At 41.4% G+C, this 26253-nt stretch overlaps 1 protein-coding gene across 1 annotated transcript in view; it reads left to right on the top strand.

The window, feature by feature from the left end:
• Window positions 1–267: 267 nt before the first annotated feature.
• The window catches only part of LOC140498700 (adhesion G protein-coupled receptor E3-like), a 73999-nt gene continuing 48013 nt past the window's right edge, over window positions 268–26253 (top strand). The window contains exons 1-3 of the mRNA XM_072599567.1: window positions 268–396; window positions 18286–18361; window positions 20776–20826. Of these exons, the coding sequence (XP_072455668.1) occupies window positions 268–396; window positions 18286–18361; window positions 20776–20826 (256 nt within the window). The remainder of the gene's footprint in view (window positions 397–18285; window positions 18362–20775; window positions 20827–26253) is intronic.

Raw genomic sequence — 26253 nt, forward strand, 5'->3', positions numbered from 1 at the left:
AAAATCACTTCAACACTTTATGATCCCAGGTAATACTTTAAGAACATAAACTACCTGTGCAGAGCCAAGATGGCAAAGTAGAGGGACAGACATGCTCTAGCTCTCCCCTCCCTCCCCCTTGGCCCATAAAATATCTGTTAAAAAATTACTCTGAACAAATTTGAGAGCAGCAGAAGGCACAAAATGACAGAGTGAAACAGATCTCCAGGCCAAGACAGTCTGGAAGGCCAACAGGAAAGGTTTAGGTTTTATCTCATCAGGCTCAGAATGGAGCCCAGCCCAGAGTGGGTTGTGTGGCACAGACAGAACTGGAGCCAGCTTCAGGGTGCAGATTCACAAGCAGCTGCTGCGGTTTCCAGATTTCTCAACCGACAAATCCCAAACACAGCTTCAAAGGTCAGTAAGAAAGCTCTTTCACATGGGTGAGAAGGGAGAGAAGTCTGGCCCCAGCCCTGGCTCCAGAGCTGTGGTAGCCACTGTGGCAGCAGCGTCCACTTTTGGAACCCTCTGGGGGAATCGAGCAGCTGATCTCAGTCTCAGTCCTTAGTGATGGTGGTGGGGAGAGGAGCAGCATTGGCATGGTAGAACTGGTGGCAGCCATGGAGAGGGAATCCTACTCATAGCTCCAGGGCAGAAAAGAGTGCTTGTGGTTTCTCACAAACCAGAACCCTGCACAAAAGTTCTGAAGCCTGGGGTAGTATACCCTACACTTGACAAAGGACACAAAAATCAAGTAACTTGACTGGGAAAATGCCCAAAATGGGGGGGGGGGGAGGAAATAAGACTGTAGAATTTTGCTTTCTTGGTGAAAAGGCTTTTTCTTCTATCCTTTCAGATGAGGAAGAACAAAACTTACCATAAGAGGAAGACATAAAAGTCAAGGCTTCTGCATCCCAAACATCCAAAATAAATATGCAGTGGCCTCAGGCCATGGATGAGCTCAGAAAGGATTTTGAAAATCAAGTAAGAGAGGTGGAGGAAAAATTGGGAAGAGAAATGAGAGTGATGCAAAAAAATCATGAAAAAACAAGTTAACAGTTTGCTAAAGGGGACCCCAAAAATACTGAAAAAAAATAACACCTTTAAAAATAGACTAACCCAATTGGCATAAGAGATCCAAAAAGTCAATGAGGAGAAGAATGCTTTGCAAAGCAGAATTGACTAAATGAAAAAGAAAGTTCAAAAGTTTACTGAAGAAAATAGCTCTTTAAAAATTAGAAGGGAGCAAATGGAAGATAATGACTTTATGAGAAACCAAGAAATTATAAAACAAAGCAAAAGAATGAAAAAATAGAAGACAATGTAAAATATCTCAATGAAAAAACAACAGACCTGGAAAATAGATCCAGGACAGATAATTTAAAAATTATTGGTCTACCTGAAAACCATGATAAAAAAAGAGCCTAGACATCATCCAAGAAATTATCAAGGAAAATTTCCCTGATATTCTAGAACCAAAGGGGAAAATAGAAATGGAAAGAATTAACTGATCACCTCCTGAAAGAGATCCCAAAAGGAAAACTCTTAGGAATATTGTAGACAAATTCCAGAGTTCCCAGGTCAAGGAGCAACCAGAAAGAAACAATTCAAGTATTGTTGAAATACAACAGGATATCACAAGATTTAGCAGCTTCTACACTAAGAGACTGAAGGACTTGGAATATGATACTCCAGAGGTCAAAGAAGATAGGATTAAAACCAATAATCACCTACTCAGCAAAAATGAGTATAATACTTCAGGGAGGAAAGTAGAATTTCAATGAAATTGAGGACTTTCAAGCATTCTTGTTGAAAAGACCAGAGCTGAGTAGAAAATTTGACTTTCAAATACAAGAATCAAGGGAAACAGGAAAAAGTAAACAGCAAAGAGAAGCCTTAAGGAACTCAATAAAGTTGAACTGTTTGTATCCCTACAAGAAAAGATGTTATTTGCAAGTCATGAGACCTTTTTCAGTGTTGAGGTAGTTGAAATATGTATATATATATGTGTATATGTATATATATATATATATATATATATATATATATATATATATATATATATATATATATATATATATATATATATATATATATATATATATATATGAGTATGACAGGACACAAAAGGCTTTGAAGGCTAACCAAAAGTTTTATACTTTATTCCAAAGGCAATAGAGAGCTACTGCAGACTATTAAATGGGAGATAGAGTGACATGATGAGACCTACATTTTAGGAAAATCACTTTAACACTTTATGATCCCAGGTAATACTTTAAGAACATAAACTACCTGTGCAGAGGCAAGATGGCAGAGTAGAGGGACAGACAAGCTCTAGCTCTCCCCTTCCTCCCCCTTGGCCCATAAAATATCTATTAAAAAATTACTCTGAACAAATTTGAGAGCAGCAGAAGGCACAAAATGACAGAGTGAAACAGATCTCCAGGCCAAGACAGTCTGGAAGGCTGTATATGTATATATATATATATATATATATATATATATATATATATATATATATATATATATATATATATATATATATATATATATATATAGACACACACACACACACACACACACACACACACACACACATATAGGTAGGTGTGCATTGGTATGTATGTATGTGTATATTACGTATGCATAGATATGTTTATGTACATGGGTGTATGTGGGTGTATACATATATATACACATACATAGACAGAGGACAAACGATGAGCAAAATATGAGGGGAGAATACTTAAAAAATAAAATTTACAGTTGAATGGAGTGTGCTGGGAATAAGAAGGAAGAGGAAGAATGTAGCAAATCATCATACATAAAAGAGGCAAGAAGGAGCTTTTGTAGTGGAGGGAAAGAAATGGGACATGATGGGAAATGTTTGAGCCTTATTCTCGTGAGATCTGGCTTAAGTAGAGGATAACACACACTCAATTGGATATGGAAATCTATTTTACCCTACAGGAAGGCAAGGGGGAAGGGAACAGGAGAGGGAAGATGATAGAAGAGATAGCAAATGAGCAAAGGTATAATTGGAAGCAAATATTATTGTGGGAGGAAAGGTCAAGGGAGAGAATGGAATAAATGCAGGGCAGGATCGGACAGAGGGAAATGTGGTTAATATTTCACAACATAACTATTATGGAAGTATTTTGAATTGTTACACCTGTATGACCTATAATGAACTGCTTGTGTTCTCAATGAGCGTGGGTGGGGAGGGAAGAAGGGAGAGAATATGGAACTCAAAGCTTTAATAATGAATGATAAAAATTGTTTTAGCATGCAACTGGAAAATAGACTATACAGGCAATGGGATATAGAAATCTATTTTGCCATACAGAAAAATAGAGAGGAGGGTGATGGAAGAAGGAAGTGGGGTAGTAGAAGGCAATTCAGACTGCAGGAAAGGGTGGATGGGGCGCATGCTTGGGTGGGAGTGGGAGAAGATGGGGAAAAATTTTGGAATTCAAATTCTTGTGGAAGTGAATGTTCAGAACCAAAAAATAAATTATACATATATATATATATATATATAATATAAACTACCAATTAGTTAAAATCTCCTTTGGGAGATGAAATTTCCACTCTAGGAAATACCAATAAAAATATACATCTGGAACCAAAAAATATGAAATTAAAATATTCAGCAATGTATTTGGGAGGTTAAATACTTAAATAGACTCAAAGGGCCATATTTTGTCTAAGGGAATCTTTCTAAGAAATTACTTGGAAGGGAGGTAGAGAGGTAGCAAATGCAATCCTAGGCTACATGAAGAGAAGCACAACATTCCAATGAAGGAGAAGGTTTTGTGTATGCATGCCTGTCTGCATGTACAGACATACTTATGCATGTTTTGCCTAGTGTAAGTAATGTGAGATGGTCAGTGTCTAATGCTGCAGAGAAGTCAGGGGGGTGAGGTCAAGGGGAAGCTTTTCAAATTGACAATTAAAAAGTAATTGGTAACATGTAGTGTACAGTTTCAGTTGAATGATAAGGTTAGACTTTAGACTGGAGAGCATTTAGGAGAAAGTGAAACAAATTAAAGCAGTTATACATCACATTTTCAAGGAGTTTCACTGAGATGTAGAGGAGAAATATGGCACAAAAGCTGAGGGAGATGGTAAGACCAACAGAGCTCTTTTTTAAGGGTTGGGTAGAGTGGGGTTGACCTTGCTAGGGAAAAGGGCAATGTCTTTATATGAAGCTAGACTGAAGGAGGAGATAAAGAATGATGTCCAGGGTCAGAGGTTTATGTGGAGAGAAAGGAGTTAAGAAGAATCACTTAGTGAACAGCCTCTTTTTTTTTAGTGAAGTATAAAGTGAGTTCAACAGATGAGAGGCTGGGAGAGGCAGCATTATGAGAGGCTTGAGGAGAGAAGCTAATGCTTGGAATAGTCACTGTAGTGAACATAATAGATTGTTGAAGACTAGGATTGCCTTGATCCAGTACAGACTCAATTGACTTATGGTTTTGTGACTTTCTCCAGCTCCATTTAGGAGCAAATGAGTAGGAATAAAAGAAGTGGATGGTGGGAGGAATCCAGGTCTGGAATTTAGCAAGGTATGATTGGCAAGAGGAGAAGCGGCAAGGGATTCAAAAGTGTGAATTTGTGAGGAGTTCACCTATTTCACCAAGAGGTCAGACTTTGAAAGTAGAGAGAGTATATATAATTATTGTGGGGGTGATTGTCTGAGAAAGTACTGAGGGGAAGAGGGTTGTGGTGAGAATGAAGAGTACATTTAGAAGCAGTAAAGAGTAAGTCGAGATAGGAGGGTTACATATTAGGATTATGGAACTTGGGGATTCTGGAAGATGAAAATGAAGCAACTATGAATGGTAGCAGGATGAAGGGCATAGCCATCTTTGTACCTAACTGAGGAGGAATGGAAGGATACTTTGTGGGATTTGAGTAGATTAAGGAATCAGGAAGTTAGTGTGTTTATGGCTAGATCAGCAGTTATATTGATGCCATCTGGTATGTGGGCAGGTGTTGGGTTGCACAGGGGTGTAACAGTTGGGGTACTAAAGTCATTGAGAAAGGAAAGAAAATATACTAAGAGTTGATAGCTAGCAGTCACCAAGACCCAGATTATGAGATAGTGTTGGATTGTATAACCCTCAAAGAGAAGAAGTGACTGAATGATGGTGGTAGAATTTGGAAGAGGAAATAGGGAGAAAAGAATATTCCAGTTGCCCACAGGGAACAGGGAATGCGGAGTATGAGAAAGTATGGCTACTAGCAAGGGTGGCCAGGGGAGCAGTGCCATTTGGAGGGAAGTCAAGTCTCAGCAAGTGCCAAAAGATAGAATGAGTAAGAGTTGTTGTAAGCTTGACTATAAATATAATACAGCACAATACCATAAATTAAAATATAAAACCAATATAATATAATAATATAAAATACCATGAAATGGATGCTATGGAGCATATATTTCAGAGGATTCAAGGGAAGAGGTGTTCAGATCCAGAAGAAGACAGACTGGGGCAGAGTTAAGGTAACAAGAAAGTGCAACTGAGGTTGGGGAGGGGGATCTGTTCTTTAGCGGCCACGTCTTGACCATCACTGGCATAGAGAGGTTGAGAGAGGGTGGGATAAAAGCAGAAACTTTCCTAGAAGCCTCTTAACCTAGTCGCTCCCTTTCTTTTGTAGCTCTTTCTGAAACCAGGAGGATTGTGAATTGGCTCATTTGTTACCTCATCTTAACATCTTCATTTTCAGTTACAATGTGTAACAGCTAATGCTTTTCTCCTTCTGATGTGATGACATAACACAAGACACTGTGTATAGGTTAAACCACTTTTCTTCTGCTTTCCTTATGGCATCCACAGAACTGGAAGCATGTGATCCAAATCAACTTAATTTCATTGTCATCTAATATTGAATGAGTCACATGGTAGGGAGATGACATTCCATGAGATTTGCAATCAGAAAGACTCCAGTTTCAAATACCACTTTTTAGCTATGTGAACTTGGACAAGTTACTTCTGGTGTTTGAACCTTGGTTTTCTCAACCACAAAGTGGGAATAAGTGCTTTGTTTACCTACTTCACAGGGTCATCATGAGGACTAAATGGGATTATATATGTGAAGGCAGGCACTCCATAAACTATATAACAACTCACCTTTCCCTATCACTTTAAGGTTTTAAAAGCTGTTTATTCACAACCCTAAATGCCCATGGTAATTGATCTTACTTTGAAAGAATTATAGTTCATGTGCAAGACTGTAACTAGGATAACAGATTAGAATTTACCTGAGCACCAAACTGAGAGGACATGGATCAGAACAGCATTTTGGGTCCTTTAGCATTATGGAAACAGCAGAGATCAGTATCTAGTTGACAAGAATCAATTAGAAATTAAAAATTAAAATAGAAGGCCAGGATAACAGTGCTTTGGCTACCTACTTCACAGGGTCATCCCACAATCTTTTATTAAAACAACATTTTTCTAACAAAAGTCACATGAATAATAAAGCATATACGGGTACAAGAGGAATTTCAAGAAATTCATTGATAAAACACTTAGCAGGTAATCAACTTTTAGTAATTGTTAGTAAAACACATTTGTAGACAACAGAAGACACCAGTTACTTTCCTTTCCTAGTGCTTTAGATAAACATTGAGTTAATAAAAAGCAAAGAAACAACTCTTTCCAAAAACCAGGAAGTTATAGGGGTTTATTTTTTCTCATTTTCTCATTTCTCATTTTCTTATTTTTCTCATAATTTTATCATTACATTTTCTAATTCACATTCTCATGCTCTCACTCATTAGCAGTGAGGAGAGGGGATAACTTTGTTCAACAAACATGATGATAAGAAAAAGGCCCTTCAATCCAAGTTTACCCCTGTCACAACAGTAACATAGAACTTAGGCTGATGCATGCATGTATTTTCAAAAATGTCACTGCTTGAATTCTTTTTTTTCTCTTTCTTTATTTAACTTTTAACATTCATTTTCACAAAATTTTGGGTTCCAAATTTTCTCCCCTTTTGTCCCCTCCCAAATTTTCTCCCCTTTTTTCCCCTCCCCCCCCAAACACCGAGCATTTTAATTGCCCCTATGACCAACATGCTCTCTCTTCTATCATCCCTCTCTGCCCTTGTCTCCACCTTCTCTTTTGTCCTGTAGGGCCAGATAACTTTCTATACCCCTTTACCTGTATTTCTTATCTCCTAGTGGCAAGAACAGTACTCGACAGTTGTTCCTAAAACTTTGAGTTCCAACTTCTCTTCCTCCCTCCCTCCCCACCCCTTCCCTTTGGAAGGCAGGCAATTCAATATAGGCCAAATCTGTGTAGTTTTGCAAATGACTTCCATAATGGTCGTGTTGTATAAGACTAACTATATTTCCCTCCATCCTATCCTGCCCCCCTCATTACTTCTATTCTCTCTTTTGATCCTGTCCCTCCCCATGAGTGTTGACCTCAAATTGCTTCCTCCTCCCCATGCCCTCCCTTCCATCATCCCCCCACCCTGCTTATCCCCTTATCTCCCAGTTTCCTGTATTGTAAGATAGGTTTTCATACCAAAATGAGTGTGCATTTTATTCCTTCCTTTAGTGGAATGTGATGAGAGTAAACTTCATGTTTTTCTCTCACCTCCCCTCTTTATCCCTCCACTAATAAGTCTTTTGCTTGCCTCTTTTATGAGAGATAATTTGCCCCACTCCATTTCTCCCTTTCTCCTCCCAATATATTGCTCTCTCACTGCTTGATTTCATTTTTTAAAGATATGATCCCATCCTCTTCAATTCACTCTGTGCACTCTGTCTCTATGTGTGTGTGCGTGTGTGTGTGTGTGTGTGTGTGTGTGTATGTAATCCCACCAACTACCCAGATACTGAAAAGTTTCAAGAGTTACAAATATTGTCTTTCCATGTAGGAATGTAAACAGTTCAACTTTAGTAAGTCCCTTATGACTTCTCTTTGCTGTTTATCTTTTCTTGATTCTCTTCATTCTTGTGTTTGAAAGTCAAATTTTCTTTTCAGCTCTGGTCTTTTCATCAAGAATGCTTGAAAGTCCTCTATTTCATTGAAAGACCAATTTTTCCCCTGAAGTATTATACTCAGTTTTGCTGGGTAGGTGATTCTTGGTTTTAGTCCTAGTTCCTTTGACTTCTGGAATATCCTATTCCATGCCCTTCGATCCCTTAATGTAGAAGCTGCTAGATCTTGTGTTATCCTGATTGTATTTCCACAGTGCTTCAATTGTTTCTTTCTAGCTGCTTGCAATATTTTCTCCTTGACCAGGGAACTCTGGAATTTGGCCACAGTGTTCCTAGGAGTTTCTCTTTTTGGATGTCTTTCAGGTGGTGTTCTGTGGATTCCTTGAAGACTTATTTTGCCCTCTGGTTCTAGAATCTCAGGGCAGTTTTCCTTGATCATTTCATGAAAGATGATATCTAGGCTCTTTTTTTGATCTTGGCTTTCAGGTAGTCCCATAATTTTTAAATTGTCTCTCCTGGATCTATTTTCAAGGTCAGTTGTTTTTCCAATGAGATATTTCACATTATCTTCTATTTTTTCATTCTTTTGGTTTTGTTTTGTGATTTCTTGGTTTCTCATAAAGTCATTTGCCTCCATCTATTCCATTCTAATTTTGAAAGAACTATTTTCTTCAGTGAGCTTTTGAACCTCCTTTTCCATTTGGCTAATTCTGCTTTTGAAAGCATTCTTCTCCTCATTGGTTTTTTGACCCTCTTTTGCCAATTGAGTTAGCCTATTTTTCAAGGTGTTATTTTCTTCAGCATTTTTTTGGGTCTCCTTTACCAGGGTGCTGACCTGCTGTTCATGCTTTGACTGCATGTCTCTCATTTCTCTTCCCAGCTTTTCCTCCACCTCTCTAACTTGATTTTCAAAATCCTTTTTGAGCTCTTCCATGGCCTGAGCCCATTGGGTGGGCTGGGATACAGAAGCCTTGACTTCTGTGTCTTTCCCTGATGGTAAGCATTGTTCTTCCTCATCAGAAAGGAAGGGAGGAAATGCCTGTTCACCAAGAAAGTAACCTTCTATAGTCTTATTTCTTTTCCCTTTTCTGGGCATTTTCCCAGCCAGTGACTTGACTTCTGCATATTCTCTTCACACCCACTTTGCCTCCAGATCCTCCCAGCCAGCACTTGGGGTCTGAGATTCAAATGCTGCTTCCCAGCCTCAGGGCTTCGGCGGGGGCAGGGCTGCTATTCAGTGTGAGATCAAGTTTAGGTGCTCAGGTGGGAGCAGGGCCACCTCACAGGCTCAGTTCCCTCAGGGGGTTTATGCAGAGACCTTCAACAATGGATCCTGGCTCCTGCCTACTTGGGGAGCCCTGGTCCGCCCCTGCCTCTGCTGCTGCCTCCGGAGGGGGTCTGAGTTTTGGGGGCACCCCACTCCCCTCTGAACCCGCCAAAGAGACCCTCTCACTGACCCTTGTCCCCTGTGGGTGGAGGGACCTGCGGGGCTCCTGGAGATTCCGTCCCTGAAGCCCACTCAGATCTGCTCCTCTCTGCGCCGTGTGGCCACGGCAGGGCTGTGCTCTGTTCCGCGTCCGCAGCGCAACAGACCTTTTGCGAGGGGTTTGCAGAGCTCTCTGGAACAGAAATCTCTTCTGCTCCACCATTCTGTGGCCTCTTCTGCTCCAGAATTTGCCGGGCTTTCTTTTTAACAGATGTTCTATGGGCTGTGGGTTCAGAGCTATGTGTATGTGCATCTTCCTACTCTGCCATCTTGGCTCCGCCCCCCACTGCTTGAATTCTTACTCAGAATTATGATTTCAGTTTTTCAAATGAAAGCAAATTTTCCTTCCCTCCCTTCCTTGTCTCCTTATCTTAGAGGACAGGAAGGCCACTGGTAACCAACACCCCATGATAATTATCTTCAACTGCAGAAAAAGAGGAAAAAAGCCACCATATGTCTTAACACTTCTACTTTTAAGAAGTGTGCAGGTCTGAAATTTTATAAAAGAGGGTTTTGTTTTTTGGGGTTTTCTTAGAGTAGATAAGATAACTTGCAATGAGAATAAAAACAAGTTAACTGGAGAACAGTTTCTTTTACTTATTTTCTCCTGGTAGAGTTTTGTGCCCTTGAATGCAAAACTCAGTCTTTCTGGAAGGTTGGGAATTTAGTGCCACATTACACCAAGACTGTTGTGATGGTTCCTCTTATCAGTGAATCTGGTATCAATTTGAAAAATCAGCACAAAAAGTTTTTTTCTTTTTTTAAATCGAACTTCGTTTGATTTTCAGTTCCATATTCTTTCCCCTGGCCTTCCTCAACCACTGAGAAGGGAAGAAAATAAAATAAAAAATAAAACCCCTTATTATTATGTATAAACAAACAAAACAAATTTCTATGTTAGTTATTTCTGCTGACAAGTTGTTGTTGTTTTTTTTAAGGTTCAGAAAAGGTCAACCACCAACACAAGAAATTTGCATGTCTTGCCTGCTTGGATCAAAAGTAGGGAGGGACCAATCTTTGCTACAATGCTATTTATGAATGATCTCATTTTTGTTTTGTTTTGTTTTTGCTTTATCTTTTTTTAGTGAAATATAAAGTGAGTTCCTCAGGTGAGAGAATGGGAGAGGCCATGCTATGTCCCAAGCAGAACAGTGCCACTATAAGGAGGACACAGAGCTTCCAGGAGTTCCTACCAAGAAGCCAGAAAAAAGCTATCATTTCCTCATTTTGAATCTCAAAAAGATATATAGTATTGCTTCATTTATCAGTGATATGAAATAGGTCACAATCCAGGAAGTGTTGCCATGTGAATACACTTGAGTTATTAACAAAAAATAACAACCAAATTGTGGCATCATATCAGTGGTTACAAAATTGCTTCTTAAATAAGGAGAAGAGAGAAATGCACCCATTCAGGTACATTTCTTGCTCATCAGTTCTGAACCAGCTGGCTCAGAAGACATCAAAATTCTGTGAGCTTTCAAAGACCTGAAATAAATCAGAGGATAAAGGTTTTTCAAGGGGCTAGTCTGCTGGATATGATTGCTTAACGTCATGGGAGTCAAATGCCCATTATTTTTTCCAGGTAAGTAAAGAGCGATGAGAGATGAACACAGTTAATGTTTAACTTGGAGAGGGAGTAATGAGTTTGAAAATTGTCTCCCTCTTTGACACTTTTCCTTGCATTAGGTCCCTTATTTTGGATAGTTCTCTGTTTTGGCTACTTTGCAAGAGGAGAACAGAGGCAGGGAGGAAAGATGAAAATTAAATCAGTTTGTGTAGCATGTTTTACTAGCATGCAAATACATACATACACACACATGCATGCATGCAAACACAAGTTTGATAGAAGAGGAGCTTGAAGTTGTTGGGTAAAATGTGAGTTTAGAGTTTTCTAGAGATTATAGTATTCCCTAAAAGGGAGCCCTGTTCTTCCACTGTCTTCGATAGAAACATGACTATTAGCAGGTGAATTTCAGAAAAACCTGGAAAGTCTTACATGAATGGATGCTGAGTGAAATGAGCAGAACCAGGAAAACATTGCACATAATAACTGCAACATTGTGCTTAGCTTTTCTAAGCAATACAATGATCTAAGAAAATTCCAAAAACTTCATGATGGTAAGTACTATCCACATCCAGAGAAAGAACTATGGGATGTGAATTCAGATTGAATTTTTGTTTTCTCTTTTTTTCTTTCTCGTGGTTTTTCCCTTTTGTTCTGATTATTCTTTGATAACAGGACTAATACGGAAATATGGTTAATATGATTGTACATGTGTAGCCTATATCAAATTGCATGCCGTCTTGGGGAGAGGTTCGGGGGAGAAACATATCTGGAACTCAAAATCTTATAAAAGGGAATGTTGAAAACTATCTTTACATGTAATTGGAAAAAAGTAAAATACCATTAAATGAAGAGTGAGTAACTTGACTATTATGAGACTGGATTCTAGGGATTTCTGAAATACCATACTTAAGTTAAATGGGAATCAAAGACTTGTAATATGTTTTACAGGTGGAAAATTGGATTTAGAATAAGAGAATTGGATTCGGATTCGATCTTTCTTGACTAATACCTGTGCAGCCTTGACTGGCAGAACACTCTATTTCTCTGAAACTCAGTTCCTTCATCTATGAAATTAGGTGCATGGATCCCATGATATCTAACATCCTTCCTAACTCCAAATCCTACTATCTTGTGAAACAAATTTCTAAACCAGAATTTTTGGGTTTCAAGTGACCAAAGAGACAATCTATTCCACCTCTCCCATTCTACAGAGAAGGAGACTGAAGCTCAGAGACTTTACATGACCAAGGGACCACAGAGTAAGAGGCAGAGCCAGAATTTGAACTCAGTTTTCCTTCATCCCTTGGCCATCCCCTCAGTGGTGCAGTGTTAGCTGCACTTTCGCAAATATTCCCTGACTCATTTGTCATGGTGATGGAGCTGAAGTAATCTTTGCTCCCCACTGCTGTTTCCAGACTCTCCCACGTTACATCATCATTCAGCAACCTCTCCTCCTTTGAGCTTCATACAGTCCAAATTTATCACCCAATCCATATTCTGATAGCTGTTTATTTACTGACCCTTAGGACTTTATCTACTGCCCCTTCAATACTTGGCTCACAGTACTTCTATCCTCCCCATTTTCCAACCACCCTTAGTCTAAGGGACTTCAAAATTCTTGTTGTTATTCTTGACTTCTGGGTTCCTTATTCTATTCCTTTCCCATGACTTTCCTCTTTTGCTCAACCTCAGCTGCACATAATAATGGTCGTACCCTTGGTCTTGCCATCACCCATAATTGTTCCTCTTCTGATTTCAAGAACTCCAAATTTCCTTTAGCCAATCAGAGTCTTTTAGCTTTTCACCCCTCATGCCTTATTTCAGCTAACCCTAACCTCCAATCCACCCAGCTCACTTTACTCCAACTAGTCATCACTCCTACTTTGCTTATACTCTCCTTCCTTTCCAATATCAACTTCATGGTGAACCAATTCAACTCTGCACTAACTCTGTTCCCTTTTCTTATTGCAGATCACACGTTGTCAAATCCCAACCCTGGATTATTCCCATCTGACTTCATTCCCATTCAAATTAAAATTATGGTAATAGTAATAATAACAACAACTAATATTTATATGGCACTTTAAAGTGTGCAAAGTGCTTTACAAATGTCTTACTGTCTTACTTCCCTGGAAAGTTGGTACTGTGATTATCATCTTTACTTTACATTTAAGGAAAATGAGACTGAGAGAGGTAGTTGCCCAGGGTCACACAGCTGATAATTGGACTGAATTTGAACTCTTCTTTCCTGGCTCCAGAACCAGTGTTCTTTCCACTAAACCACCTGACTGCCTCACATGTTATTAAATAGAAATGAAAGAATTCACCAAACCATGCTAGCCGGGTCCACTGTATCTCTTTGCTTCTTAATCTCAACTGGATTACTCCAGGATTACTTCCTCACTGTAAGAAGGCAATCCTGCCACTGCTCCCTATCCCACTCCGCACAGAAGTTACTCTAAACCTTCTCTCTTCAAGCCTTCCAAGTTACTATACCTCAGTCTCTCAGCCAAGGACCTCTTCTCATAATTCTAGTGAAAGAATGATGTCATTCAATGAGAGTTCCCTTTTCTCTCTTCATCATCTCATATCTCCTGAATAGGCATACAGATATTTATGGGACAAATTGCAATTCCCCAGTTTTATCCAAACTCCCCTGATCCAGACAGCCTGTGATGGGAGGTGCATGATGCAAGTAAAAGAACAATGAATGTGTGCTTACAGGTCCGGATTCAAAGCCTCATTTGTGACATACTAGCTATATGTCCTTGGCAAATTTTTTTCCACTCTCGAGCTTCAGTTTCTTCCTCTGTAAAATGAGGAAAAATTATGCCTAGAGGGTCTCTTTGTGACTCCTTTCAGTTCTAAATCCCATCTGCAGGTGGTCAATTTCCATTCCATACTGGAACTAATGTAATGAAGGAAAAGGAGCCCTTGACAAAGTGAGAGGAAATTGCTCTCAAATTCTGACTCTTCTGCTTCATCATCTCACTGAGCTTCACTTTCCTTATGTGTAAGATGGGGGTAAAAATGCCAGTCCTGCCAACTCTGTGACCCTATGTCAAATGCCCTAGAAACCAGAGAGTTTAGACTGTTATTTGGACATTCTTCATCTTCCCAGATTATTGGCTTTCATCACATTGTATCTTCCTAACATCCCCCTTCCCTCTATCTCCTCACCTCAGTGGCACTTGGGTTCTGTTTCAGTTTGGTGTGATAGATGAGAACCAATTCAGGAATTCAAGTCAGCGGTTTCAGTTCAAATCCCTTTCTGGGTCCCAATTGTTCAAATTTAATCAGGAGGACTCTGTGACCCCTAATGACCCTTTGATCACACACATTCTATAAGATAAACAGGTAGTTCAGTGGAAGAGCACTAGACCCAGGATGAGGATAAAACCTGGGTTCAAATGCAGAATAAGATACTGAATATCTATTTGCCTCCATTTCTCCATCAATAAAATAAGGATGATAATAACTCTACCTCCCAGGGTGGTTGTTGTGAAGATAAAATGAAATCACATTTGTAAAACAATATGCAAACCTCAAACCTCAGAAATGCTGACTATGATCATTATGATCTCTCTGGGGACAGGGTCAGGAGGGAGAGACAATGTGGTTGGCACATGTGACTGGAAGGTCAGACAGCTTTCTCTTTTAGATTCATAGAAGGCTAGAATTGGAAGAGATCATCTGATAGGACCCCAACTCCCACATGTTATGAATGGGGAAAGTGATTTATATGCATTATTCATTTTATCCTCTCAAATGTCAAGTGAAGTAGATAGAGCAGGTAGTATTGTTTTTAATTAATTTGTTTTCAGTTTTCTACAATCACTTCCATAAGTCTTAGATTTTCTCCACCTCTCTCCTCTCTCCCTATCCGAGATGGCATGCAATCATATTTTGGTCCTACACATACATTCTTATTATATACATTTTCTTATTAGTCATGTTGCACTGAAGAATTAAAATGAATGTGAGAAACTATGAGAAAAACCCAAACAAAACAAAACATAACACAAGAGAAAATATTCTGCTTCATTCTACATTCCAATTCCATAGTTCTTTTTCCATTTTGCCTCGAGTCCACTGGGAATGTTTTAGGCCCTTGCATTGCTGTGAAGGGCTGAGTCTACCAGAAAAATTGCTCTCATACTGTGGTTGTTACTGTTTACAAAGTCCTCCTGGTCCTGCTCCTTTCACTCAGCATCAGTTCATATAGATCCTTCCAGGCCTTTCTCAAGTCTTCTTATTCATCATTTCTTATAGCACAACAGTATTCCATTGCATTCATATGCTATGACTTGTTCAGCCATTCTCTAGTTGATAGGTATCCCCTCGATTTCCAGTTCTTGACCACCACAATGAGAACTGATATAAATATTTTTGTACATGTGGGATGCTTTCCCATTTTTGTGATTTCTTTGGGATATAGTCCTAGAAGTGGTATTGCTGGGTCAAAGGGAATGCACATTTTTGTAGCCCTTTGAGTTCCAAATTGCTCTCCAGGATGGTTGGATCAGCTCACAGCTCCAACAACAATGAATTAGTGTCTCAACTCTCCCACATCTTCTCCAACATTTATCAACTTCCTGTTTTGTCATGTTACCCAGTCTGATAGGTGTTATATGGTACCTCTGAGTTGTTTTGATTTGCATCTCTCTAGTCAATAGTGATTCAGAGCATTTTTTCATATGACTAGATAGCTTTAATTTCTTCCTCTGAAAACTCCCTGTTCATATCCTTTTACCATTTATTAATTGGGGAATGACTTGTATTCTTGTACATTTGACTCAGTTCTGTCTGTCTTTTAGAAATGAGGCCATTATCACAGACAATAGTTGCAAAAATTCTGTCCCAGTTTTCTGCTTCCCTTCTAGTCTTGGTTGCATTGGGCTTGTTTGTGCAAAAACTTTTTAATTTAATGTAATCAAAATTATCCATTTTGCACTTCACAATGTTCTCTCTTTTTGGGTCAAAAATTTCTCCATTCTCCATAAATCTGACAAATACACTATTCCTTGCTCCCCTAATTTGTTTACAGTATCATTCTTTATACCTTGATCATGTATCCATTTGGACTTTATTCTTGTGTACATTGTGAGACATTGGTCTATGCCCAGTTTCTGCCACACTGTTATCCAGTCTTCCCAGCTGTTTTTTTTTTGTCAAACAGTGAGTAGAACAGGTGGTATTATGTCCATTTTATAGAGATGGAAACTGAAGCCCAGACAGGATAAATGATTTGCTACTGACATCAATTAGAATAGTTTTCTGTTTTCCTTCCTTCCTTTTTCCTTCCTTTCTTTTTCTTCTTTCCTCTCTTTTTCTTTCTTTCTTTCTTTCTTTCTTTACTTCTTTCTCTCCCTTTTTCTTTCTTCTGAAGTCCAGAGAGAGTAAATGACTTGCTGTTGACATTAGCAAGGATAGTTTTCTTCCTTCCTTTATTTCCCTTCCTTCCTTCTTCCTTCCTTCCTTTCTTCCTTCCTTCCTTCCTTCCTTCCTTCCTTCCTTCCTTCCTTCCTTCCTTCCTTCCTTCCTTCCTTTCTTTCTTCTCTTGTCTCTATCTTGCCCAGGGTGGAAATACAGTGAACACTCACAGTCCAATCTCACTACCAAATAGCACAAATGTTTTAGTTTGTTCTGTTTTCTGACCTAGGGAGGTTTACCCTATTTGTGCAGCCATGGGAGCTGCCATATTTGTGCCACATTTAGTGCGGACACCTGATTTAATCATACTATACCTCAGAACTTCTGAACTCAGGCAACCTACCATCCTTAACCTCCCTCAGTATCAGGAATTACAGGTGTGCAGAAGAGAGGAGACCCTTACCAACAGCATTTCTGTGATCCTGAGATTAGAACAGGTCATATGTGTAGAGAAGAACAGAGTTGGGGCTAGAACTCAGATGTCCCAACTACTAGTATGCCTCCATCACAGAATGTTGCTTCCCTCTTACAAGAGCTGAATTTGTAAAGTGTTTCAAGATCCTCAGAAGAAAGGTAAGAGAGACAGAGACAGACAGACAGACAGACACACACACACATGCACACACAGAGAGAAAGAGCATGTGAAGTGACATTTTCCCCAGTATGCTTTCCAAATGATGCCTGGGGTGCTGGCCCTGGAGGTGGAGATGGGGATGGGGGCAGAGCATTCCATTAGGACTTAATGGGCCCAGGAGTTCCAGGCCCAGACAGGAGACATGGGGGTGGGGGAGGGAAGCAGTACTTCTTCCCACATTCCTGGAGGAAAAGTATGCCAGATGGAGTGGGTAGGGAGACTGGAAGCCAGGGATCAGCTCCTGTCCCAGCTTCTGTCAGTGGAGTTTCCAACTCCTTTTCCAGAACAAGACTAGTGGGTCATTTAGATCTGACATGGGAGTGGAGACGATAGAATCTGGGGCATACCAGCTTCTATCCTTCCTTTTCCACCCACTCCCAAAATGGCTTCTGCTGCCATGACCACTCTTACCTCCCTCCCCCTCCCCTAAGGTCTTGCCCCTTTACCCTCCCCCCCAAACAGAGAAAAGCAGAGGCCCAGGTTGGGGCCTCCACCAGATATACAAAGGCTGAGGGTGGGGACAGTGGACAACAAAAGGTGAATTTCACCATTTGACCATCCCCAGGAGCCAGACTAGAGAGAGGGAATCCCCAACTGGGCAGGACTATATTGTATGTGGTGGTAGTGCGCAGCTTCCCCCCAAACCCTTCTCCCCAATGCCTCAGGCTTAGACGTATGGCTAGGAGACAAGTTCAGATTTCCCAAAAAAAACCCAGTAGTCCTAGAATACCTTTAGAGCTGGGAGGGCCCATAGTGATCATTGAAGTCAATGCTCTCACCTTACAAAGGAGAAAACTGAGGCCCAGGTAGGTAGTTAACTTACCTAAGGTCATACAGCTAATATATAACAGGGCTGACATTGTTATTTAAGTTCTCCAACTTTAAAGCCAGCACTTTTTCCCATGTCACCCTGCCCTAGGTCTCTCTGCCCACCTCCCACCCTGGAGACTTCCATCTCTACTGCAGTTCTCCTGGATCTGAAGATCTAGCTCCAGAATTCCCCATTAGAGGCTCAAGATGAGAGGGCCCCAGGATGATTCAGCTGTTACATTCTGCCCAGAAAATGACTCATGCCCACCCTCCACTCTGCCATTTCTCCATTACCCTCTCCCCACAATCCAGTCCTTCAGGCTGTCCCTTTTTCTCCTTCCCCCTTCTTGATGATTAGGGGGCCCTCTCCAGACTAGTGATGCAGTCTGAGCTTCAGAACAGCCCTCCCTTGGCAGATTCACAGAACCTCAGAGCTCCAAGAGACCTCAGAGGATCAACCAAACCTGGATGAGAATCCCCGACTAGGGACAGGTGACCCCTTGCTTAAAGACTGTCCCCAATGGTAGGGAGCCCACAATCCCTGAAAGAAGTCCATTCAACTTGTGGATGGAATATTCTCCCTAGAACAGAGGATTTTATCTATCTACTCCAATCTCCATATATCAACCCCATTCTCATAATCCATCTTCCTCTTCGACTTCCAGCCTAAGGATTTAAGTATTAATGGAACTCAGGAAAAAATAATAGGAGCATCAAGAGCTATAAAAGTCCATCATCTGGACCAAATCCCCCATTTTACAGATGAGGAAGCTAAAACCTGTCTAACCGACTTTTCCAAAGTAACAAAGGTGTTCTTGTTCAGTTTTGCCCTACTCTTAATGACCCCATATGGGATTTTCTTGGAAAACATAGTTGTGGTGTGCCATTTTCTTCTCCAGATCATTTTAATGATGATTGTGTGACATGGGAGACACTGTCACAGGACCACTCAGCATGGCATGCCCACATCAGAAAAGGTGCTGTGCTCTGTGAGCAAAGCAGAATTGAAGCAGCTCAAAGGAAATATAGGATGTGCAGATTTGGAGTGTTCACCCCAAATGTTCACATGAACTATCTCTACCCAATCTGTGGTAGAACATTCTGAGCTCTTATTGGTTTGATCAGTCATAATTGGACACATTGAAACTGGACTTTATTATGGTGATGTCATTTTGGTCCTCTTCGAGAATGAAGGACAACTACCACCAAATTGAAGCAAACAGGGCTAAGTGACTTGTCCAGGGTCACAAAGTTAGTAAGTGTCTGAGGCTGGATTTGAACTCAGATTCTCCTGACTTCAGGCCCAGTACTCTATCTACTTTGCCATCTAGTTGCCCCAACACAGGTACACAGGTAGGAAGTCAAAGTCAAGATTTAAACCCAAGTCCTTAGACTCTAAAGATCTTTCACCTATGCTATTCTACTTCTAAGGAACATGTTACGGGATAAGAGTGAGAAGAATCCTGGCGCAAGAGATTCCTCCATCACCCTTCCCCCACCCCAAGGAGTAAGGATAGAAATAGGGCTTCAATTAACCCAATCAAATCAAAATCATATCCTTAATTCAAACCACATGGGGTCTAGGTCTTCTGACTCATGAGAGAGTAGCCAGACAGAGGGATGGGCCCCACTTGGACCTGAGCTCACATTGCTTCCTATCACCTACTCTCTTCCCCATGCCAGCCAATTTCCCACCACCAGGCCCCTTCTTCCCAGCAGACAGTACATTCCTTGGGGAGAAAAGCAGGATGTGGTAAGAAAGAAAGCTGGCTTGAAGTCTTAGCTCTATGGCCTAGCACCAGTGTCATCTTAAAACAAGTTACTTTACCCCCATGACCTCAATTCCCTGATTTCTAAAGTGAGCAGGTTGAAACAAACGACTTTGGAGATCTTTTCCAGCTCAGGATCCATAACATTGTGGAGGAGAGATGCTGACAGGAACTCTGAGCTTCACTTGATTATAGGGATTAGAGATGGAAAGACTCTTAGAGGTCATCCAGTCCAACTCCCAAATATTAAAAATGAGGAAACTGAGGCTCTAGGAGAGGAAGAGATTTCCCCAAGGACCCTCAGAAAAATGGAGGGGATGATACAGGAAAGAGGGTCAGAAGGGTGGAGGGAAGTAGGAGGGAAGGTAGGGAAAGAAGAGTAGACACTACAGCTGTGGACCTTTGGGCAAGAAGAGCTTAAAAGCAGCTTTTAGGAGGGTGGAAGAAGACGCTGCCAGGGTGCCAGGGAAACTACTTCCTGGGACTCAACTGCTGTCTTTCCGTAGGGTAGTTGCATATCTTTTCATTAAAGAGATTGTTTGTTTTACTTGTTGGGATCTAAGTGATCCACCTAACCAGATGTGGAATTGAGATTTGAAGGCTACCCAGTGCCCAGAAGGGACAATGGAGACCCAGAGAGGGGAAGTAAGTTGCCCAAGGTCACCCAGCTAATAAGCTTTGGAGACAAGACTCAAACCAGTATCCTGATTCCCATTCCAGTGTCTTTTTCTGCTACTATCCTGTCCAGAATGCTTTCTCTCCCCCTTCAATTTCTCCTTACTTCAAATCCAGGTCTCTCAGCTACTAGTCCAGGCATCTTTCCAGTGGAATTCAGCTGCTACTTTTTATATTAAATTGTAAGTTCCTGGAGCACAGGGACTGTCTTTTGTCCCTTTTTGTGTCCCGAGTACCTAGCACAGTACTCTGGCATACAGTAGGTGCTTAATAAATGTTTATTTGTTAGTTGATTAGACAACCTCTAATGAGACACTATGCTTGATGGAAAGAGCGCTAAGTTTGGAGTCAGAAGACCTGGGTTGGAATCTTGCCTCTGCCACCTGTCATCTGTGTCTGTAAAATGAAGGGACTGGATCAGATGGTCACTAAGGTCCCATGTTCCCCTACTCTCTATTTCAGGTCTCTGTGTCTTGGTTTTTCTGGAAGCTGCTGCAGCCCAGAACCCCAAAGGTGAGTGTGCTTGGAGCCTGCCCCATTAACAGCTGGAGACTGAGGGAAACCCAGCCAGCGAAGAGAGAGGCCTGATGTGCAGAATGGGACATAGAGAGAGGTTACCTCTACAACTCAACAAACTCACTCACATCCCTTGAGCCATACCCCCTCTCCAATGCCGCCATCCTGACTTGAGATCAAATCCCTGCTTTGCTACCAGCTAGCTGGTTGATCCTGAGCAAACCAAGGCCTCAGTTTCCAGATCTGTATAATGGAGGTGACAATATTTGTGCTATGGATCTCACAGAGTTGTGGGGAAAGTACTTGATAAGCATTATGGTGTGGTGGAAATGTATTATCTTTGTAATAATCATTATTAGGCTCACTACTTCCTCCTCACCCCAGTTAAATGATGAGAAAAAATAAGCTACTGTTGGCCTCCTTCTCCTCATCTGCCAGATTCACAGGTTAGCCAGCGAGCTAAACTCCTAAGCTAGGGACTCCCCATGTAGACTCCCCAATGCCCTGCTCACTGTGTTCTCACAGAGGCGTCTGTAGCACTGAGAACCTGGGGGCCTTGGAGATTCGTGGAGCCAGTATATGTCTGAGGGGAAACTTGAACCCAGGTCTTAGCTCTTAGCCTAGCTCTGTCTCCACTAGGCCATGTTCCCTCTCTTATCCAATAGCTTTTACCTTCCCCTGCCCCAATTTCTTGGGCTACTTCATTTCTTTTTTGTGTCTTTTCTTTCTCTCCCCACCCCCATCTGCCCCATTCTGGGCAGTACTCACTCTGGACTCAGCATCATAAAGACCAACAGGGACCTCCAGCCTGAGGGGAGGAGGGATCATCAGAATTAATGGCACATCTCCACAGCACTTCAGCTTTACAAAACCCTCCCTTCTGTCTGATTTCACTTCCCATTTACACTGCATGGATCTTGTCTGGACGTGGTTGTTTGCCTGTTGTCTCACCTATTAGACTGTGAACATGTCTTCCAGTGCAGAGAGGCAGTTATTGTTCTCTTTGTACCCCCAGTGTTCCTAGCACAATAACTGACACATAGGAATTGCACCATAAATGCTGGTGGACTGACTGACTGAAGGAGCTATGATAGGTAACTTTGACCCAAGGACTCATGAAGAAAATGAGGTTCCTGGAGGTGCAGAATCCTGCCTCTGTGAACCCCCTCCCTCATCATGTGCCAGGTCCCCATCTAGGCCCAAGCCCCCTCCTCTAGTAGCTGCTGAATATACCAGCCCCTTTATCTTTGGTTTCCATCTGCCATATTTCTCTATCCCAGCAATACAGATGCTTAGGGATGGTAGATGAAATGAGTCCATTTCTTAGAAGAAATGTTCTAGAAGTTGACTCTGGAAAGGAGTTGTGAAGGTTTTAAGAAATCCTTTCCCCTGACAACAACCTTTGTAGGAGATACTAAAGAAACTAGACATTTCATCTGGGATGAAAGCCCAGGCCTTGGCCATTGTGTCATCCACTTCATGTCCTTGTACAGATCAGGAACCTGAGGACCTTATATTGTTAACAGACACTTTGGGAGATCTACTTGAGGACCAGGTGGTTCACTGAAGCCTGGAAGGAGTCTTTGGGTCACACTTTGATACAGCGTCACAGACAAAGAGATGCTCACAGGTCCCACTCCCCCAGGGAGGTGAGGATGAGAAGATCCCTGGAGTGCTTGGTCTTCCTGTTCCCAGCATCCCCTCCCTGCACCTCATACCAAGCCAGAAGCTGGCTGCACTCATAGACAGACCTTCATTCTCTCTGTTATGTGTGGAGGCTCTGGGATTTCCTAGTTTATTTTCATAATTAGAATCTGTCTAAGCAAAGAGCATGGTGTCAACCAAAGGGACATAGATTGGGGGGAATGGCCAGACGTGAGATGGGGCCTCCTTCTGCTCCAGACAGATGATTCTGTCTAAGACCACACAGAGCCAGGCTTCACCCTATCAAAGGGGTAGAACATCTGGGTCAGTAGGGAGGAGCCTGAGGGACCCATCAGTCAGCATGAAAGAGAAGACGTTTATGAAGCACTTACTGCGCACCGAACATTTCACTAAATGTTGGCAATAAAAAGAGACGGTTCCCTATCTTCAAGAAACTTGCGTTTTAAACATGAGAAGGAAAGGAAGCCTGGGACCTTCAACCCCAAATTCAATTACCACAAACTAGCTTTATGAACTTGGGTCACTTAACTCATCTGAGTCTCAGTTTCCTCATTTGGGGTTGGACCAGATGACCTCTAGGGTCCCTAATAACTCTTTTTCTTCAGTAATTTCAGTTTTATCTTACTCTTTGTGATTCTATTTAGGTTTTCTTGGAAGCAATATTGGAGTGGTTTACCATTTCCTTCTCCAGCCCATTTGACAGATGAGGAAACTGAGGCAAAGAGGGTTAAAAGACTTTCCCAGGGTCACACAGCTAGTAAGTGAAGCTGGATGTGAACTTTGGAAGATGAGGCTTGCTGACTCCAGGCCCAGCACTCTATTCTCTGAGCCACACAGTTCCCCGACTCTAAGAATCTATAATAAAAGGGATGTCTGCTTCTTGGCTCAATTTCACCCAAATAGGACCTGGAGTCAGAAAGATCTGAGTTCAACTTCAACCTCAGATGATGTGTGAAAGTGGGCAAGTCATTTCTCTCCTTTCTCCCACAGTTTCATAGCCTGAAATAAGATAATAACTGTCCCTAACTCCCAGGTTATCATGAGGATCAAGTGAGACAATCTAAAGCACTATCTAAATGCTAATTATAATTATAATTTTTATCCATAGGCAAGTTGTAAGTAACTCCTGAAGAAAGTCATGTTATTACTGGGAGGCCACGAGTCCAATGGGAAGAGCATTGGCTCTAGAGTCAGAGGAGGGAGAATCAAATCCCATCTTTGATGCTCCATTGGCTGTGAGAACCTGGACAAGTCACATCCTCACCATGGGCTTTCTTTTGTTTTTTTGTAAAAGGGGGAAGTCAGGATGGTGTCCCCAGCTCTAAACATGTGATCCTGTATCTCTGATCAAATTCCTTTCATCTTATTTTAACTGGGCCTTTTGTTCTAGACTATAATCTTTTTATTCTCTTTATTCTTTTTCTTTTTTCTTTTGCTCTCTTTTGTTTTTCTTTTTCTTTCTTCCCTTTTTCCTTCCTTCCTTCTTCAGTCTCCCAATCTCACCAGCCTCTCCTGGCCCCAATCCCACTACTGACTGGCAGGGAATTTTTCTCCTGTTTCACTTCTAACCTGGGCCAGTTTTCCCATCCCTAGGTAGCCTGTTAGCCCTCCCTTCCTAAGAACTCACTGTACTGGTGCCAGACTCAGTGTGAACACTCCACTGACTTTCACCCTCCTGTAACTCAGAACTCCAGAGCTCAAGGGATCCACTTTAGCCTCCTTCTCAGGTAGCAAGGATTACAGGGTGTCCTATGTCGCTTATTCTTTTATTTGGCCAAAATTTCATCTCTGTAATACTTCTAAAGTTTCTACCCTTCTAATGGGGCAGTTCAAAGCCTTGTCCTGATTCCATAAAACTCTCATGCCCATGACCCCCTGCCCCATTGGGTCTCAGCAGAGGACATGGCCTCCTACTCTACTGAGAAGATCAAGGCTGCCTTCTCAGAGTTTCCTCACTTCCTTGACATCATCCCTCCGAGATCATCCTCTTTTCCTGTTCCTCTGTTTCTGGGAAAGAGATGGCTCTTTTATTTTCCCAGACCAGCCCCTATACTTATGCCCTCCATCTTCTCACCTCTCATCTCTTCTAAGGCTGGCCCTGGACACCATGCCCTGACCTTTATCCTCCAAGTCATCAGCTTCTCCTTGGCCATTGGCTCCTCAGACCTCCCCCATGCTCAGAAATCTCTCTCTTGGCCTCCACAAATTACCTTCCTCTATCTTTTCTGCTCTACTCTTGAAGAAATTTATCTTTGCCCCAGTCCCCTAAGTCATTTAACTGTGACACCTTGTCTAGCACCTTTGTAAGAGGGTGTCCTATTTCCCCAATTTTTAGATTCCAGTCTAGGTGCTTGCAAGCAGGGGTGTCATAGGATGCTTCTGAAAAATTATGGCAGTCTTCATTACCCCCTCCTTTAACTTTCTTGTAGAGTCCCTAAGTGGATACTAGGGTCTATCTCCACTAGGTCACATAGAATCAGTAGGGTACTGCTCACTATATCCTTCTGCAGTGAAAGCTAACAGAGTAGTTGTATTGGTACCTCTTTGCATACTGTAATCTCTAAAGACTTGCTATACAGAAAGATTCTGACTGATACCTATAAATTTCAAACAGTCCATGCCATCTATAGATATTCCTTCAGTCCCTTCATCACTGATTCTTACCATCCAAGATATTAATGAATTTCCCATCCTTAGGGTGAACTGACTGCAAATATTTGTGACCTCCTGCTGAGTGAAACCTTCTATTATCTCCCTAAACACTGGTTTACTGCTTGGTTCTCCTGTTTTTGCCTTGAGGTGACCTTCAACCTGAGAATTCTCCCCCTGAAATATTGTTTCATTTTTCAACTCTGAGTTACTTACATTTTCCACCTATGCATTCTCCTGGCAGTCATCAATTATCAAGACAGCTAGGTTGGGTCTGTAAAAAGGTTATATGCACACTTCTTTTGCCAGCCTTCTGCTTCTTCTTAGCTAAATGAATAGCCATTTCTTCCACCTGAGACCCCTCAGCTTGCTCTTTTAAAGGAGAACCCAAATGCTGAGAATTCCCTTTCAAACTAGCTAACTCTTTTTCCACCTGAATTTTTTCCTTCAACAGCTCATCTCTGCTTTTACACATAATACGGTAATCTGTTAATAAAATCCAGCCTCTCCTATGCACTCCTGCCAACCTTTTCCCTGATCTTATTTGTATTCCTCATGAACAACTTTCCAAATCTCTAGGGTCCCTGTCTTTTAACTTCGGTTCCCAGCTTTCACAGGGTCCAGTGCTTTTAATACATTCCTTTGCTAGGGAGAAATACCTTAAATTCTCCCATCCTGGGATAACTGTTTCTTCCTCTAAGTCTTTTCTACCTCCAAATAGAAATTTTATATCCTGCAGTCTTGGTTATGATGCCAAATGTATTGCCAAGGCAATATTCACAGCCCTGGTGATGACTATGAATATTCCAGCTTAATTCTGAATTGTAAAATATAACAAGACTCTCCACATAAAAGGCAAAAGAAAAACACTTATTCAGACACCAGAAAGCCAAATACCAACACCATAAAGCCAAATCTATCATAGCAACCAAGAAATTAATACACGTTAGCATACTGGGGACAAAGGGTATTTCCACAACTTCCCCCCACCTCCTTTGCTAGGGCCTTCCAACAAACAAACACTCATGAGTCTAGCTGTGACTGCTTGCCTATGTCTTTCTCAACTCTGACTAACCTGACCAACTTCCCCTCAGCTGTTCCACCCTTCCT

This window comes from Notamacropus eugenii, chromosome 4 (genome assembly GCF_028372415.1).
Source record: "Notamacropus eugenii isolate mMacEug1 chromosome 4, mMacEug1.pri_v2, whole genome shotgun sequence".
Classification (NCBI taxonomy): Eukaryota; Metazoa; Chordata; class Mammalia; order Diprotodontia; family Macropodidae; genus Notamacropus; species Notamacropus eugenii.